This window comes from Halichondria panicea, chromosome 7 (genome assembly GCF_963675165.1).
Source record: "Halichondria panicea chromosome 7, odHalPani1.1, whole genome shotgun sequence".
Taxonomy (NCBI): Eukaryota; Metazoa; Porifera; class Demospongiae; order Suberitida; family Halichondriidae; genus Halichondria; species Halichondria panicea.
The window spans coordinates 2,245,120-2,262,638 of NC_087383.1; the positions used below are offsets into that span (position 1 = coordinate 2,245,120).

At 42.7% G+C, this 17,519-nt stretch overlaps 3 protein-coding genes and 1 long non-coding RNA gene across 5 annotated transcripts in view; 2 read left to right on the plus strand and 2 right to left on the minus strand.

Annotated features, from left to right (window-relative positions):
• The window catches only part of LOC135339147 (NACHT, LRR and PYD domains-containing protein 12-like), a 34,670-nt gene extending 27,972 nt beyond the window's left edge, over positions 1–6,698 (plus strand). The window contains exons 1-2 of one of the 2 annotated variants that reach the window (XM_064535288.1): positions 3,506–3,609; positions 3,716–6,698. In XM_064535288.1, coding sequence (XP_064391358.1) covers positions 4,186–6,561 — 2,376 coding nt within the window. In that variant the 5' untranslated portion in view covers positions 3,506–3,609; positions 3,716–4,185 and the 3' untranslated portion in view covers positions 6,562–6,698. Of the gene's footprint in view, positions 1–3,505; positions 3,610–3,715 lie in introns of those variants that run through there. The other variant, XM_064535289.1, reaches the window with a different exon arrangement.
• Positions 929–3,479, minus strand: LOC135339190 (uncharacterized). The gene is made up of 4 exons (XR_010395867.1): positions 3,328–3,479; positions 3,139–3,195; positions 2,159–2,283; positions 929–2,003 (listed from the first exon to the last, which is right to left on the minus strand). It is a non-coding gene; the product is annotated as an uncharacterized LOC135339190 (long non-coding RNA).
• Positions 6,699–10,149: 3,451 nt separating the features above from the next.
• Positions 10,150–13,515, minus strand: LOC135339168 (uncharacterized). The gene is made up of 2 exons (XM_064535314.1): positions 13,337–13,515; positions 10,150–13,249 (listed from the first exon to the last, which is right to left on the minus strand). The coding sequence occupies exons 1-2, from the start codon at positions 13,513–13,515 to the stop codon at positions 12,406–12,408; spliced, it is 1,023 nt and encodes a 340-aa protein (XP_064391384.1). The 3' UTR covers positions 10,150–12,405.
• A 148-nt stretch (positions 13,516–13,663) lies between these two features.
• LOC135339167 (uncharacterized) lies at positions 13,664–16,921 on the plus strand. Its single transcript, XM_064535312.1, has 7 exons — positions 13,664–13,799; positions 13,905–14,080; positions 14,572–15,387; positions 15,476–15,752; positions 15,812–15,982; positions 16,152–16,428; positions 16,498–16,921. Exons 1-7 carry the CDS (start codon positions 13,728–13,730, stop codon positions 16,785–16,787), a joined length of 2,079 nt encoding a protein of 692 aa, XP_064391382.1. The 5' UTR covers positions 13,664–13,727; the 3' UTR covers positions 16,788–16,921.
• Positions 16,922–17,519: the final 598 nt, after the last annotated feature.

Genomic DNA, 17,519 nt, shown 5'->3' on the forward strand with positions numbered 1-17,519 from the left:
GAAGTACACTTTGAAGGACTCGTCACATGATCTTGGAGCAAAAGATACGGACTTGGTTGAGGATTTGAGTGGGGCTAAAGTGAGAGAGGAGGTTGTGGGGGGAGGGGCCTCAGACCAGGGCTGGTGGGACGCAGTGTCACGTGAGAGAAGACTCGGACACATGGTCCTCCGTCTGGACAGCTGCTGTGAGGAGAATGAGAATTGTAAGGCACTGGAATTGAACTGTGCACAAGCACGAAATACATGCACTATTTTATTTGTACCACATAACTAACTAAAAATGCTCACCAATAAAACACCACACACCACTTGGTGTACAACATTTTAACGAATCTAAAAGTACAAATGAACTTCTGCTCCTCTAGACAACCTGCCCAACCCTCCACATACACACTGGCTGGATCATGCATAAAGAAAATGGCATCTATTTTCACAGCGTTTGACCATCAAACGTATCAGAGAGAATAATCTCACGCCCATATTGCTGATTTGCTTGAAATGCCCACCACCATCATAGCAATGTACCAGCAAGGGGCTTTTGTTGTGAGCATCAATGGTAGGCCATGGCATTCAGTTGCTATTGATGAGTCACATGAAATGCAGGTACTTTCTGATAAGAACATTTTGTGCAATCAGATCTTAATTAGAAATGGGAGGCTCACTATCAAAGCGTTAGGTATTCTGAAAATAATTTTCTTCTACCAACTAGATCAAAACTATAAAGGAAACAATTAATTTTTACTTTTCCCTATAGTGATCGAGATCTCAGTTCTCTCAACTCTGGCAATCAATACGGCTCAAAGACATTCTTAAAGTGATTGAGCTCACCTTTGGTAGCGCTGACTTATCACAGCTGTTGGTCCAATTCTCCAGAACTCTGAGCTTCCCCTCGAGGTGCAACTGCAAGTGACAGAAGAGAAAATAGCTCCAATAATAATTAGTATATAGACACTGAAAGAGCAGATTACCAGGGACATAATTATTGCAGTGCTTATAATTATAGCTGCTCAAAGTGGTCATAAAGCTTCAACAGAACAACCAACCTGTATATTAAAATAGATGCATGTACCCTGGGAGCAATGCAGACGTCAATCAGTCAAGAATTTATTCACAGCTGTAGGCACACACTTGCCCAACCCACTCACCAGAGAGGACACCCTGATAGTGCCATCACTGTGTTCCTCATCTCTAACCCTGCTTTCAATGGTCAGCTTGTAAATCGAGTGGGAAAAACGCTCCAATGTAAACACTGAAAGAGTAGTACTTCAGAAACAGACATGCAGGTTGGTTGTCCTATATTGCAGTACTTGTAATTATAGCTAATACAAGGGTGTTCAGCCATGCAAAGTAGACTACCTTACCATAACAACCAATCGTGATCCATTAATCTCATACATACAAAATTCAGTCCATAATAAAAGAGGGAGAGTATCGAGCGTATATCGTTACCTTGCATCAGATGTATTCGGAGTGTAACATTACACCCTGTCTGAACAACTTGTGGCATAAAATGTTTCTGCCTCGAGGTAAGTAGCGGCTTCGGGTACTCGGATTGTTTGGTTAAAAAGCAGGAAGTTACGTCACTTTCCGAATACATTTGACGCAAGGTAATGCTACGTTGGATACTCCCTCTCTTTTATTATGGACTCTTGCTATTAGCGGCCTCTCAAAACTGGTAAGAAACTTAAGCAACTGTAATCACATGACGTACGTACATGTACCAACACCATTAATTTTTATGAAGGAGAGAGTATAATTATACAAAGCAGTACATTCAGCGTGGGATTAATATAAGGACTGCACATTTCCATGCAGTGCATACTGTACAATGTAACTATAGTAACTCACACGGTTCACTCTGATAACTTAATTTGATATGATCTTCATCAAAAAAGCAACGGGAAGTTTTACTTGATTGGCTACTGTATCAGCTTGTCCCAAAACTGCTCACCCGTGGCACCTGTTGCACTTACATGCTCTGACCCAGCCAGGTCAACCAGGCTCTGAACACAGAGAAGGAGGTAAAATCATCATAATAACAATAACTTATATGTACATTTACACATACATAGTCTGTACGTGTAGATCAAATTAAAGCAAAATAGTTGACCTAGTGTATGTTCACAGCTGTAGGCACACACTTGCCCAACCCACTCACCACAGAGGACACCCTGATAGTAGTGCCATCACTGAGTTCATCATCTCTAACCCTGCTTTCAATGGTCAGTTTGAATATTGTGTGTGATCTGGAGTTGTGCTCGGTAGATCCAAATGTGCGGTTCTCTGAGCAGAAGAGATTATACACATTACCAGCACATCAGGTGCACAGGCAGCATGCATGTACATGTACACACAAGGCTAAGTCTGAGAGGTCACACTAGGGCAGACCAACAGTGGCTGTAATAAAGAGGTGACATGCTAACACAGGTTACATGAAACCAACCCTATGGAGACTGGTCACATTAGACAGACAGGTTCACAAAGGTGCACAAGTGATAGTGACTTACTCTCCCCGATCTCAATGAGACTAGTAAATATCTTGGGGAGGGAAATCGGCTCCTCAGACAACCCAACCAACTTATGAGTTAGCCTAGCTTGCACTAATTTAAAGCCCTATTGATTTATTAGTCATAAAAGTGCAACAAAATCCTTGCTGCCTAGCAGCAGCCATTGTGAACTTTGACCGCTTTGGAGATATATAATTATGGCAGGAAATGCAACTTCTGTTTCCTATAATTATTGGACCAAAGCTAATTCTTCAGAGGTGCACACTTAATACACGGCAATCAGAGAGTGCAAAACTCAACTCTGCAGTTCTGGCACTGTAAGACCTCTAATTAAGGTGACCCTCCAAATATGCGACACTCTCGAGCTTAGGTAATTTTCTGACGACAGCTACGTTGACAATTATGTTTTAATGTTGCGTCCTAAATGATATAGCCACACCCTAGCATCGTTTTTGGAAAACACGTTCTAGAAATTGAGGCAAGTATAGACTGAGTAGAGCTATCCATAATCAGATACGACAACAGGTTTTTAACATAATTTTTCAACCTCCAAAAGAAGCGACATCTGGCTTCGTAATTATTAAAAAAAGTGTTGCTTTAATTAAAGGTCTTACGGTAATCATATTCTTACTTGAAAACTTGAATACGTCGGGTTCATTACTGACAGGACAGGATTCTCAGCCTCAAACTGTGCAAATTAAAGAACAGAAAACATGATCCACGACCTTACAACATAACTTAAACCTGTAGATTTAATAACCAGACAAGTTATTATTATTGATGAACCAGACAATAATCTATGGCTGATCAATTGACTCACCCTCTTTCCATTCGGAGAATGCTGTAATACTTTAGCAATGCAATGGAGCTAAAAGCTAGCTAGCCAGGTTTCATCATAGATAAACTATGGTTTCACTCAAATGTCTTTGGTGGGTGTGGTATTAAATGCAAAAGTGGGTGTATCTCAATCTTAGATATCTGAGATACACCCACTTTTTTTGCAAGTCATGCAAAACAACAACACACCCAATATATTTCAGAGACAGCTAGCTGCAAGGCACAGATTTATTTGCTGGAATGGCCACTAAAGAGCAGAACCAAGGTATAAAGACTGTCATGTTTCCTTTACAGGATAAACCTAATGATTGCTAAAGCATAAAACCCTCATTGGTGATTGCTAACCTTGTGTGCTTGGCATCTATTTTCAGAGCTCACAATTGACGATCTGAAGACAGAAATGAAACTAACTGATGAGCAGCTCAATACAGCAATACAGGAACCAGATCTACCCGAGTTAGCAGCATGTTTCGACAATGTTCACAAAGGCTATCTTGAAAAACTGGAGCTCTCACCTGGAGAGCAAACTGACGTGAAGACTAGAGCATATGTAGATGGCACTCTGGCAGGAATGTTGCTGGCTTTGAAATTCTGGATTCTGACCAACGAACTAGACGCCACTTTCCAAGCTCTGCTACTCATTATACTCTCCCTGCTCAAAGAAGACGTTGCTGTTCGAGTGTGCAAGTACTTGTCTGACAAATGTGAGTCTGTCATGTGAGAGTGTGGTTAGTGTGGTCATTGTGATACCATATGTTGTGGGAGTGATTGTAACCAAATAAGGAACTGTCCACTTAATTGCTATTGTTGCACATACCATTGTGTATTAAGATCACCAGGAATGGTACTCACCTATTGTTTTGTTTCCCCAGACTCCACCACCTCGTGTCCTCCCTCCCGAGAGAGGGTCCTGCTGAACCACAAGCTGTCCTCGTACAGGGACTACCTACAAAGTCGCTACAGAATGCAAGTATCCACATCAGCCACACAATGGCCTCCCGTCCCAACAAAGACAATTTTCAAACTAGCCATGATTCAGAAGGAGGAAATACAGAGAGGAAGAATCGACGATGAATTTGTTAGGCTAACAATTACGGGGAAAATTGACGATATTTTACTTCAAAAAACTCCGGTTAACTTAACTAACATTTTCCCTGAGATTGAGGATACACGAAACTTTGTGTTGATTGAAGGAGCTCCCGGCTCTGGCAAGAGCACCCTTGCTCTACACATCTGTCAGGAGTGGGCAAAGGGGAAACTGTTCCAACAGTTCGATATTGCAATCCTGGTGAGACTGAGAGATCCCCTCGTTAGAGAAGCAAAAACAATAGAAGATCTTCTCCCTTGTAGGAATTCAACACTGGCATGCCAAATAGGGGCAACAATTTCAGGGACTGATGGCAAAGGTGTACTGTGGGTGCTGGACGGATGGGACGAACTTCCTTCTGACCTCCCTAGACACTCAATCATTAACAAACTAATTCGACCAGACATGTCACAAAAAGGAGCCCTACACGAATCAGCTGTGATTGTAACATCTCGACCGTCATCTTCGGCTGAGCTCCACCCACTAGTCTCGTCCAGGGTGGAAGTGTTGGGGTTCAATCCACATGAACTAGAACAGTATTTCACTGAGTGTCTGAAAGGTGACTCACAAGCTGTGCAGACTCTACTGGAGAGAATTCGAGAGAACCCAGTGGTAGAAGGTAGCTGCTACCTCCCCCTCAATGCTTCCATTGTCGTTAATTGCTTCCTTTCTGACAACCACTCCCTCCCAACATCCAACCACGGGATATTCACATCAATTGTCCAGAGCTCTCTCAAGAGATACCTCCAGGAGAAGTTGGGGAAGACCACTCCAGTGGGAGACATCACATCCCCAGACTCACTGCCCTCGGAAATCAGTACGCAGACCGTACAAATGTGTCAACTTGCATATCATGGGATCGAAAAAAACAAAGCGACATTTACTGACGGTGATTTGGCCGCTCTTTGCATTACGAAGGACATTTCAAACGTGGGATTATTACAAACTGTTCCCAGTATCATTAGCGATGGTCATTTGGTTTACTACTGCTTTCTCCACCTGTCTATTCAAGAGCTACTGGCAGCAATCCACATCTCTCTCATGTCTCCCAAGCAACAAATCTCTGTATTCCAGAAGCTCTTTGGGAATCCTCGATTCAGTGCAGTCTTCCAGTTTTATGCTGGTATCACCAAACTGAGTACAAGTAGACCAATCCTCAGCAAGCTACCTCGATTCTTGTGTCCAGTTCCAGCCACTGTTTTTGATCTGGTCAGAAAGGTTGTCAAAACTGAGAAAGAGAAGTATGGTGAGAAGCCCCTTTTGTTGTCCCTCATCAATTGTTTGTACGAAGCTGAAGACTCGCGACTGTGTGTGTTTGTGGCTAATCTTCTTAATCACAATCTAAATCTTGATTACACTACAATGAATCCTATCAACTGCCTCTCTGTTGGATATTTCGTATCAGCTTGTTCCAACACCAGTAATGGATTCACACTTAGTCTCAGAAGTTGCTCTATTAGTGACCAAGGCTGCAAATTTCTGGTCCGAGGACTCTCCAAGTGTCCCAACTCTAATAATGATATTCCTACAGAAGGGATACACATCGCTGAGATTATCGAGAACACTATTTCAATATCTGAATTGGATTTGTTTAATAATGCCATTGGCAACAGTGGACTTAGCACACTCTGTGAGGCCTTCTCAGCGAACATATCATTAAAGAGCCTGCACCTGACCAAATGCTCACTAACAATATCAGACGACAATGGAGCTGCCCTCTATCAACTTCTGAATACAAACAATTCCCTCGAATATCTTAATTTGTCATTTAACACAGTGACTAGCTGTCGTCACATTGCTGCTGGACTTGCAGTCAATAAGACTCTGAGAACATTGCACTTGTATAACTGTGAACTGACTGATCAGAGTATCGAGGAGCTATCAACTGGACTGATCAACAAGATTGAAACACTGTACATTAGGGGTAATCACTCAATAACAGAAGATGGAATGAAGACGCTTGCCAGACATCTAACCACCCACTGCTCTGAACTGACACGATTGGGGATACCCTACCACCTAGGATCCTGTATCGAGACAGTATTCAGGGACGTTAACGAAGAGAGGAAGAGAAATGGACTACCCAAGATCAATGTTGATTATGTGTATGATTATGTGAGATTGTTGTGAGATTAATTATTTATAATTATGTATATTAATTGATTGATTATTATTAATAATTAACGTTTAGTTATAATTATATTATGATTATTGTTGTTATTAATTAATTAATAAATGTTAATTAATTTGTTGTGTTATGCATCTAATCTCTATCATTGGTCAATATAATTATAGCACATGTACAGATGGTGACGAGTGAATTCAATGCTTCCTACTGACACGGAGAGCATGTCATGCACTAGCTGTATGTATGTAACTGAATACACTATTGTAATAATGCTATAATCTCCACCTAGCTAGCCTCCTTCACAGGCTTTCAAGAGAAGTGCGGCATGGGCCGGGATCGAGGCTAATCTCGACATGATCTACTTTTGACAATAATTATATTACTAGGACAATTTACAAAACAGTTAGTGTACAGAAGACTAGAAATATGTCGGCACATTACATAACAATTACCTAAAAACAAATCAGTTGGAATTGGTCAATATAGCACAGTAATAATGATGGTTTAAATTCAATGCTCCCTACAGTGTCACAGAGAGCACATGCACTGTACGTATAAAACTGTCAATGAATGTAGTGGAAATCCAATTTAACGCTCTGTCGATTTTTGTTTATAGGAAGATGAGCAGATTAACGTTCACTTTGGCCCTTCCAAACATCTTCATGATTGCTAGGCCCTCGTATTGCAGCTGAAGGAGGTCCTGTGTGGGGAGAAGAGAGGGCAGTGAAACACTTCAACTAGTATAAGACAAAGAATGCATGTATTTGTAAGACAAATGAATACATGTACTTACATACACCGTACAAGCATACCAACACTATACCTGACACAAGGCAGTAAACTTCTTGAACACTTTACGTACCTACTAAATTACACCACACCACTTTTTGTAGCTGGGTAGGTAATGGTCGTAAATATTGTGAGTGAAAATGTGCATGCTGTTTTGGTGAGGAAAAGTGATGACCTTTTCTGAGGTAAAAAATTCACCACTGTACAAAAGTTCCAATAGTAGAAAAGCAGCTGACCTTTAATTGCAAGTTGGCCTGACCACTTTAAAGTTGCTTGCTACGCCCCTGCATGAAGATTGGGGCATAAAAATAAGTTAATAGCCTCACACTGGAGGAATTGTTAAAGTCTAGATTAGTAGTATAGTCTGAGCTTCAGTCAAACAGTGGACAAAGTACGTACCAGAGCAATTAATGGCACATGTGATGATTATCATGTTGTTTAATAGAAGTATGCTAGTATAACGGCTACTCAAGTATACGGAGACTCACAGAGTGGGTGGAGCATATCTCCATGGACGCTGATGTATGGATGATTGGCTTGGTCACGTTAGAGTACGCGTCGATACCCAGCTATCTGTCCGGGGGGTCCACAGTCGATGCTCGCTGGAAGAACCCTCTGTGGGGGGTACAGTGAGAGTCATAATTATTATTATGATTCAGTTCCGGGAATAAATGTCATAGAAAGTCACTATTTGACTCACATTTTTTCCAGTCGAGGTAAATGGAACACAGCTATAGGTTACGTCTCTGTGGGACATGTGAAATTGTGTATCAGGTTTTAAGCAACTAATAAGGATTATCATCTATTAATCTTGTTGAGCGCACAGTCCATTCTACCCCCCGCCCACACACACCTGGTCAGTAGACAGCTGATTGCCTATCCACAACATCGAAGGATTTTATCGCGGCTATGTACTTCATTGTACAGCTGCAAGGGGAGTGACGTGTGATACAGTGTGATTCAATGAAAGTCAGTACAACACAGTTAGTGTATGTTTACCAAAGAGGTACATGAGATTGTTCTGACAAATCATTCTTGTACTCTCTAATACACTAACAGGGTTTCATCTAGGATAACAAGTTGGGGGGGGGGGAGATTTGGGAGTGCGTAAGCGCAAGTGTTTGGCTATGCCCACTTAAAAAAAGTTGATTTAATACTAATGTGATGATGTCATTATTCTACAAGATTTGGGGGGGGGGAAGAACCACCCCCCCTACTAGATGAAACCCTGACTAACTGATACAGTATCAAAGATGCAACCTTTTACATGGCAAAATTAAAAACGGCCATTGTCAAAGTAATGTAGACGCAATCGGCATCATGTATAAATTGTGTATTTGGCCTAAGCCATATTCAGTACATACTATATAGCAGGTCATTTTCGTAGGTTATAACATTCAAAACAAACAACGTCTACACACAGTAAGTGCAGTAGTAGTAGATCTAAGAGGTAGTCTAATGCTCAAGAATGATGGAACATCTTATATACATATAGTAGTCATCTGCAGAATTGTGTAGAGGAGATGTTTCACCATCTTTGAGCATTAGTTTACCTCTTAGATCTACTACTACTGCACTGCACTATACTGCACTTACTGTGTATATAGACAAGTGGCTAAATGCAGTACGTTAGCCTGTGTAGAAAGGGTTAAAATGACCATGAATCTCATTATAATTGCACTGTAGCTAGCCTAGGGGGCGGCTAATAATAATTATAATGTGTCGCGCAGTCCAGCGAGTCTGGAGAGTCTGGAGAGTCTTAAGAGACTTGCGAGTCTGGCGAGTCCTGAGAGTCTGGAGAGTCTGGAGAGTCTAGCGAGCCCTGAGAGTCTTGAGAGTCTGGATGGAGTCTGGAGAGCCCTGAGAGCCCTGAGAGTCTAGCGAGTCCTGAGAGACTGGAGAGTCTGGAGAGTCTAGCGAGCCCTGAGAGTCTGGAGAGTCCTGCGAGTCTGGCGAGTCCTGAGAGTCTGGAGAGTCTGGAGAGTCTAGCGAGCCCTGAGAGTCTTGAGAGTCCTGAGAGTCTGGATGGAGTCTGGAGAGCCCTGAGAGTCTTAAGAGTCCTGAGAGTCTAGCGAGTCCTGAGAGACTGGAGAGTCTTGAGAGTCCTGAGAGTCTAGCGAGTCCTGAGAGACTGGAGAGTCTGGAGAGTCCTGAGAGTCTGGAGAGTCTAGCGAGCCCTGAGAGTCTTGAGAGTCCTGAGAGTCTGGAGAGTCTGGAGAGTCTGGAGTCTAGCGAGCCCTGAGAGTCTGGAGAGTCTTGAGAGTCCTGAGAGTCTAGAGAGTCTGGAGAGTGTAGCGAGCCCTGAGAGTCTGGAGAGTCTTGAGAGTCCTGAGAGTCTAGCGAGTCCTGAGAGACTGGAGAGTCTTGAGAGTCCTGAAAGTCTAGCGAGTCACGAGAGTCTGGAGAGTCTGGAGAGTCTAGCGAGTCCGGAGAGTCTGACAAGTCCTGAGAGTCTGGCGAGTCCTAAGAGTCCTGAGAGTCTGGCGAGTCCTGAGAGTCTAGCGAGTCCTGAGAGTCTGGCGAGTCCGGAGAGTCCTGAGAGTCTGGCGAGTCCTGAGAGTCTGGAGTCTAGCGAGCCCTGAGAGTCTGGAGAGTCTTGAGAGTCCTGAGAGTCTAGCGAGTCCTGAGAGACTGGAGAGTCTGGAGAGTCCTTGAGAGTTTGGGAGTCTGGAGAGTCTGGAGAGTCCAGGGAGTCCTGAGAGTCCTGAGAGTCTGGAGAGTCTGGAGAGTCTAGCGAGTCCGGAGAGTCTGGCGAGTCCTGAGAGTCTGGCGAGTCCTAAGAGTCTGGCGAGTCCGGAGAGTCCGGAGAGTCTGGAGAGTCCGGAGAGTCTAGCGAGTCCTGAGAGTCCTGAGAGTCTGGTAAGTCCTAGATAATGATGAGAGTCCAGAGAGTTTAGTGTGTTCTGAAAGTCTAGAGCCTGCTATAGTGTTCTCTATAGAGTAGAGTACTATGAATTCTAATCATCACAAGCACATAATAATTTCATAATAAATGGTTTTGATCAGAAAAGATATATTATTATTTTTTTTCAGACATGTATTTACTATGTACAAAGGTTACAGAGAAAAGAGTTTTCGTTTACAGGTCTCCCACACAAAGTGTGGAGCCACAGATTGCACTTCGAACATTGAGCCCAATGAACTCGATCAGATGTACCATATTGCCTGTCATCTTCTTTGTAGCAAACAACACATACATTAATGTCCACTTTAGACAGATTTTCTTTACAGTTAGCCATAGCAGCAACTGACGGTTTAGCAATCCCTGTATGTCGCGGCCTCTTGTTCTTTATTGACTGGAATCTGATTTGAGTTTCATTAAGCGCATTAGGTGAAGAACGGCTTTTGATTGGTAAGGTGGGATGCTCTTTCCTTGTTTCATATGCCTTAAGAACATTAATACCGCTTTTGATATGCTCAGTGACACTTCGAACTGCATCATTACTGTCAGAAGATGTGAGTAGAGTGTGCAACTGGTGCAAATGATCAAATGCACTTTTCTTCAGCATATCAATTTGACCTCCAGCATTGGAGAGGATGGTACTTAAGTGTGTAGGATCATTAATGAGGGAAATAGCTTTTTGTCTCGATTCCTCAGTGCTTATTTCAGGAGAAATGTCTGAGCCTGATGAATCATCTATAGAATTAGAAATCTCTGACCTATCCGTTTTGTCTGAAGCTGTAGTTAAAGAATGACTTTCAGTGGCTGAGTCTGCATGCACTTGTTGCATTGTTCGTGGATTTGGCCAGAAAGCATGTAGCATGGATGTGTTTACATATTGTAGTATGTACAACCGAGTCAACACATGAACAATTGTACATGTGGATGCATACATCACATGCTGCGCACCTCAGTTTGCAAGAGAAAGGACAGGACTGATTCTCCAAATGAACAGTGTACATTCTTCCGGAGGTTGTCTGAGAACTTATCTTCCATTCTTTGTTTGAAATCGATTGGAGATGACAGCCTTCAGAAATCATCTTAGAACTTTCTTTGTGCCTTCGATTTATTTCATTAATACGATAAGTTGTTTTCCCTTTATGAACTTTTTGTACTTGTTCAAAGGCCTTATTACGAGCAAGCTTCAAAAGAATATGTATAAGTTGATCAAGTCGTCGATTCTTCTTTCCTTCTAGATACACAATTTTCAGTACTCGATGAAAAGATTCCAAATACATGTTTGTGTTCACAAACTTGCCTATTCTGTAACAGGTTGCCCACTCTTCCACCCTTGGCGTGTAATTTCTTTGAAAGTAAGAGCAAAATTGTGGGTGACAATTTGATAAATTTCTGCAACAAACTTCGGAATTTGTCAGGTTGCAGTTCTGTCAGTAAAGTTCTCAAATGGTGATATACGTCAATTCGATTTTCATTGAGAGGAATACGCTCCTTAAGAGCTTTTCTCCAAGCACGATCTACGTGCCAGGCACACAGCAGTTTTGTGGTGTTGATACTGCTGTACGCAGCTGTCCAAGCACTCCAGTACTGCGTCGCATCATCTGACATGAACACTTGTGTGGAAAGGGGACCAGTTCTTTTCCTCAATTCTAGGAAAAAATAGGCCAGCATACAAGTGTCTTCTCGTGTAGTTATAGCCCACGCAACTGGAATTCCTTCCCCAAAATCGTCAACTACCATAACAACAGTTACCAGCAGGTATTCGTAATAATTAGTTGAATGGGTGGCATCTACACAAATTACATTTCCTCCAAAAGCTTTCATCATCTCGAGCTGAAACTGCAGGGGCGGATCCAGGGGTGATTTTGAGGGGCTGAAGCCCCCCCTTTTGAAAAAACTACCATGTGTTGTAGTCTGACTCTACAACAATTTTGCCACCAATTATGCATCTGTAGACTCACTTGAAATCACTTGAGAGATGCTAGACAACAGCTACTAGGAATATAAAGGATCTAGGGTAGCTAGCTGGACGTACCTAGCTAGCTAGCTAGCTGTACGTACGTACGTACATCTGATCAGTACAGTATCACCATAGTATTAAAAGTAAGTGCAGAGGTCACGTCAACGTATTCTACTCATTAATATGAAAGTTCAAAGGTCAAATCTTGCAAAAAATTCGCCTCTGGCGAGGTTGTTGCCCTGGGCGGCTCTGCCGCCCTCGTACGGGGCTTCGCCCCTTTCTAGCTAGCCCCCCCCTTTTGTTTTTCCTGGATCCGCCCCTGAACTGGGTTTGAAGTGCCAACAAAAAATCGTTGTCTTTCACTCCTTCTCTTTCACTAGACACCCCTTGCGGTTTGAAAGCAATAACTGGACAAAATTCCATGCTTTTCAGCTCTTCGACCCATGCAGCAACACTTGTGTAGTCGTTTGAGTGCTTTTGTACTCCATCCACATTGCACACTCTTTTGATATTCTGGATATCTTTTTTTGTGCTATGATGACACCGTTTCAGGCCACCTTCATCGACACTGTCTCTAATGTCATCTAGAATTCGATCTATCGTCACCCCTTGCAACAGTTTGTTGAATACAGCTAGCTTGAAGTCCTTAGGGAGTCGTAAATGCATTACATCTTCTTCTGGAGTGTGGCCATAATGCGTGGAACAAAAGTTAACCAGCACATTTCCTCCTGTGTGCTGACTTACAATTAGGTGAGCTGTACAGTAGACACCTAATTTTTCCGAGCCCTGCAACTTCGAATTTCTGAGGCCTTTTGTGGTTGATCTAGATTTTCCTGATCTGTTACAATAGTAGTACCAAGTACGTACTCCACAGCGGACACGGGATCCACACGGCTGCACATACTGTGTGCAGGTTCGAGTTTCTTCACCCTCCTTCCATCTTAAAAACTCTGAAAAGCCAGAAAACTCATGTTTCTCTGTATAAACAGTTGTTTCGTGAGCTTGTGTTAGATGTTGGATTAACTCTTGTACGAAACGAAATCTGTAAGAAAGAAACTAATAATAATGTGGAAGTTGCAGTTGCATGATCTGTGTAATCATGTGCCATTAAGTATTCAATCGATCTAACCTGGAGTCACAAGTAATACAGCAGATATATCCAATTTCTGATGTTTCTTGTGAAGAGATTTCTTGGGTCAGATCTAGACTCTTCCCTAGAGCCTTTTCTCTGTGTTGCCTTACATGTCGAGCTAGACTACTGCTGTGTGCATAACTGCTTGAGCAAGACTTGCAAATATAGAGCGACATTGAGCCAAATCCAGAATATTATACACAGAGCAAACTATGATTTTGTTGAGACTTCTCCCGCTTGTTCAGGCTATTATAGACTGTAATTATGTACAGCACATGCGCGTAATCATCAATTAAGTATTAATTTCGCTGCGAGTACCTAATTGTTGTTCCAAAGAAGAACCAGTTCGAAGAACAAGCTCATCATTGTATCATTGTGCCATATAACCATGTGTGCATCACGAGAGACTGATGGAGACAGCAGTAGTATTTTCGGGGATTCTAATTCCACAAGCTCACAGGTGAGCATGCAGAGCTCACATTTCATTGCACATATTAATTGTTGAAGCCACATGCAGTTTGAGAAAATTCAGTTTAATTATTGTGCTGCATGTATATTCTTTCAGGATTCTGGAAAGGGAGAATTTTTTATTAATTGGGAACTCGGAACTGCTGGGAAATCAGCAAAAGGAGAAGATAAGGCCATGTGTGATTTTGCAATCAGGCTGAAGACACTAGTGGAAGCGAGAGAATTGACTGGGTTTTACTGTGAAGTGAAACGCGAAATGGATGGTGTTAGCAGGTACATCTAACCCTCCCTCTAACTATATACAGTTAATTACAGCACATGTGACACACCTTGTAGCTTGTTAAGTGCATGGGTGTGCAATACCTCAATCTGTATAATATACTGCATACATCTTGTATGTATACATACTTTATCTTTGAGGGATTTGTATAATTATAGCTGGTCAACTGCATGGGTATTTCCATTTTCCATTATAGTGCAATAAAAATTATTAAAACATACTTTCCACTGACTTATAGCTCAGCCATGTGCCTATAAATGATATTAAAAATGTAGAGTTTGGAACCCACAAATAAGTATAGTTGTGGTTCCAACAATAGGCTGAAGTTGTGACTGTGGGATATCTGATATCACCAGAGCATAGTTTTCTCACATCATTTTTCTACTGTCATGTGTGCAGAAAAATATTATTGTTTTAGAGCACATGCAGGACGTGCTACCAATGCAATATGCTACTAAACTGATCATTTGTTTCAAACATGCAGGAGATGTTTCTTCACAAGTGACTCTGCAAACCAGAAAGTAAAGTTCATCAGCCAGCTGAACAAGTCTTTTGGGAGCGGTGGTGGATTCACTTGTGCTTTTTCAGACTCCGAACTCACCAGATTTCTCCAGTTTCTCAAACGAGAGCATGCTTCGGATATTAAGATCTCCAAGGGAACCACCGTTATAGGATGCCAGCCTGGTAGCGATGTATGGGTGTTTGGTGATGACATCCATATCAAGTCTAACGGAGAGTGCATATCTGCAACGGAAAGTCCCTATGTGTGGTCACCCAATTGCATAATGGCACAGTGTGACAAAGTCAGCTTCAATGAGCTTGTGCCGAAACTTTCCATCCAAAGCAGCTCAATGGAACCTTTGAAGGATCTCCTCGACGGCCTACAGATAGCCACCAAGCACAATTATCCGCGTGCTCTCCTTGTTCTTGGTGGAACCATAATGTCTTGTCACTACACCCACATTGCTGCGAAGTATGGAGGATTTCCAATTGTGCTTGCTGTCGGACCAACTGAGACTGGCAAGTCAACTGCTCTAAAGGCTGCCCTGAGTATTTTTGGGATGGCCAAAGATGCCTTTTACGTTGAAGGTTCCAATGCTTATTTTATGGAAAGAAGTGCCCTCTCGTGTATGCCATATGGTATTGATGAGGCCACTGCACACAGCAAGCAGTTGGATGTTGTCAAGCTCATTGTCGACCTTCATGGAGCGGCTAAAACAGCCAATTTGCGTCGTGGTGCGTTTCTTCCACTGTCTGTACCTGTCATAGCAACCAATGACAAATTGAAGGATGATCCAAGGTGTGTACATAATTAGAATGTTATACACCACAATTTTCATATAATTATATACAGCTATTTATACCTGCACTTTAAACTTTAATCACAGAGTGAAGAGCAGATGTGTGGAAATTTCCTTCCGAAGGCCAAAAGTTGGTCCCTCTACCGTTGAGGAAAGAAAGTCGAGACGTGACTTAGAGAGTTCAATCATTAACGGAACGCCTTCTGGCATTCTTCACTGGGTGATTTCTCTAAGACAAGACCTCGAAAAAGATGGAGAGGCAGAGGTGGAGAGGATTTTGCAGCAGATCCTTCAGCTGCCTCAGTTTAGTGAACAACCCAGACTAGCGCAAAGCTGGGCTCTTATTCTTTACTTTACATTCAAGGTAAGTTTATTAATTAGTGCGCATTTGTTGATTGTTATTGAACCATACATGAAATCAAGATGGTACGCGCCTGTGGGAAGGATGAGCTGGAGAATGAAATAATGGCGTGTGTAACTCTAAATAGCACTGCAACTGAGGAAGGTACTGACAAAACTAGTTCTCTTGAAAGTGTTGTGACTGACACAGTCAGGGAAGTGCTTGAGTACTGCAATGGAAAAGTCATAAGACAGGTAATAATACTGTTAGTAATTGAGTGTGCTGTGGTGATACCTAATTCCACTTGCATGGTTTCTGTTTACTTAATTAAAGGTGTTTCTAACCACTCATATTGGTGCTCTGAATGGCTTGCACTCTTACATAATAATATGCATACACTGTAACATACATATATATATACAGGTACTCACCTTTGTCAGAACAAGGTTGATGGTAAGCAACCAAGAAGTTGTGGCAATCCATCTTTCTCACAACGGGCTGAAATTTACTCATTCCCTTGATGAAATTAGAAATGCTGTCGACCAACTTGAGTGGGGGAAAGGCACGGACAGCAAAGATTTCCTGAATCCTACCAAACATAGTGGGACGTTAATAAATAGGAAAACAAGTGATCGCGTAAGAGCTGCCAACATCTTTCTTAACAAACTTCCTAAAAATCTTCACGATGTACTTAGAAGGGGTTAGTTTGTCTTTACCTATTTTGTTTATAGTATCAGTGTCACAGAATAAACATTGTGTACACACGCAGTGACCGACCCTGAGACTCCATTGGCTGAAGTAATTAAGTGTGGGCTGGAAGTGGCTGAAAAAACTCCATGCAGTGAGGAAGAGGAAAACAGTGGGCCAGGCTTAACTACTGAAACAGAAGCTGTCGATGGGGACAAGAAACATGCTACTGTAACAACATCACTGACTGAAACAGACGGTACATCTACTGATGGATCTGTCGATGATGGGGACAAGAAACGTGCTACAAGATCCTCGACTATTGTGCCTCCTTTTTCCAAAAGACTTTGCAAGGGGAACAATATTTACTAACAATACTGGTTGAATATTATTCAGTGCGCTAAATTATATATAAGTGCACGAAATGTGTTGTTTTGTTATAATCAATCTGTTGTCGTTACGTTCTACCATGCATGCATTGAATTGACAAATTTAATTATAAGACTAACTCGACTCAGCAGACTCTCCAGACTCTCCGGACTCTCCGGACTCTCCAGACTCTCCAGACTCTCCAGACTCTCAGGACTCTCCAGACTCTCCGGACTCACTAGACTCTCCAGACTCTCAGGACTCTCGGGACTCTCGGGACTCTCAGGACTCTCAGGACTCTCAGGACTCACTAGACTCTCCGGACTATAGCTAGACTCGCAGGACTCTCCAGACTCTCCAGACTCGCAGGACTCTCCAGACTCTCTAGACTCGCAGGACTCTCAGGACACTCAGGGCTCTCCGGACTCTCAGGACTCCCAGACTCTCAGGACTCTCAGGACTTGCCAGACTCTCAGGACTCTCCAGACTCGCAGGACTCTCAGGACTCGCCAGACTCTCCAGACTCCCAGGGCTCTCCAGACTCGCCAGACTCTCAGGACTTGCCAGACTCGCAGGACTCTCCAGACTCTCAGGACTCTCAGGGCTCTCCAGACTCTCCGGACTCTCCGGACTCGCCAGACTCTTCAGACTCCCAGGGCTCTCCAGACTCTCAGGACTCTCAAGACTCTCCAGACTCTCAGGACTCGCTAGACTCTCCAGACTCTCGGGACTCTC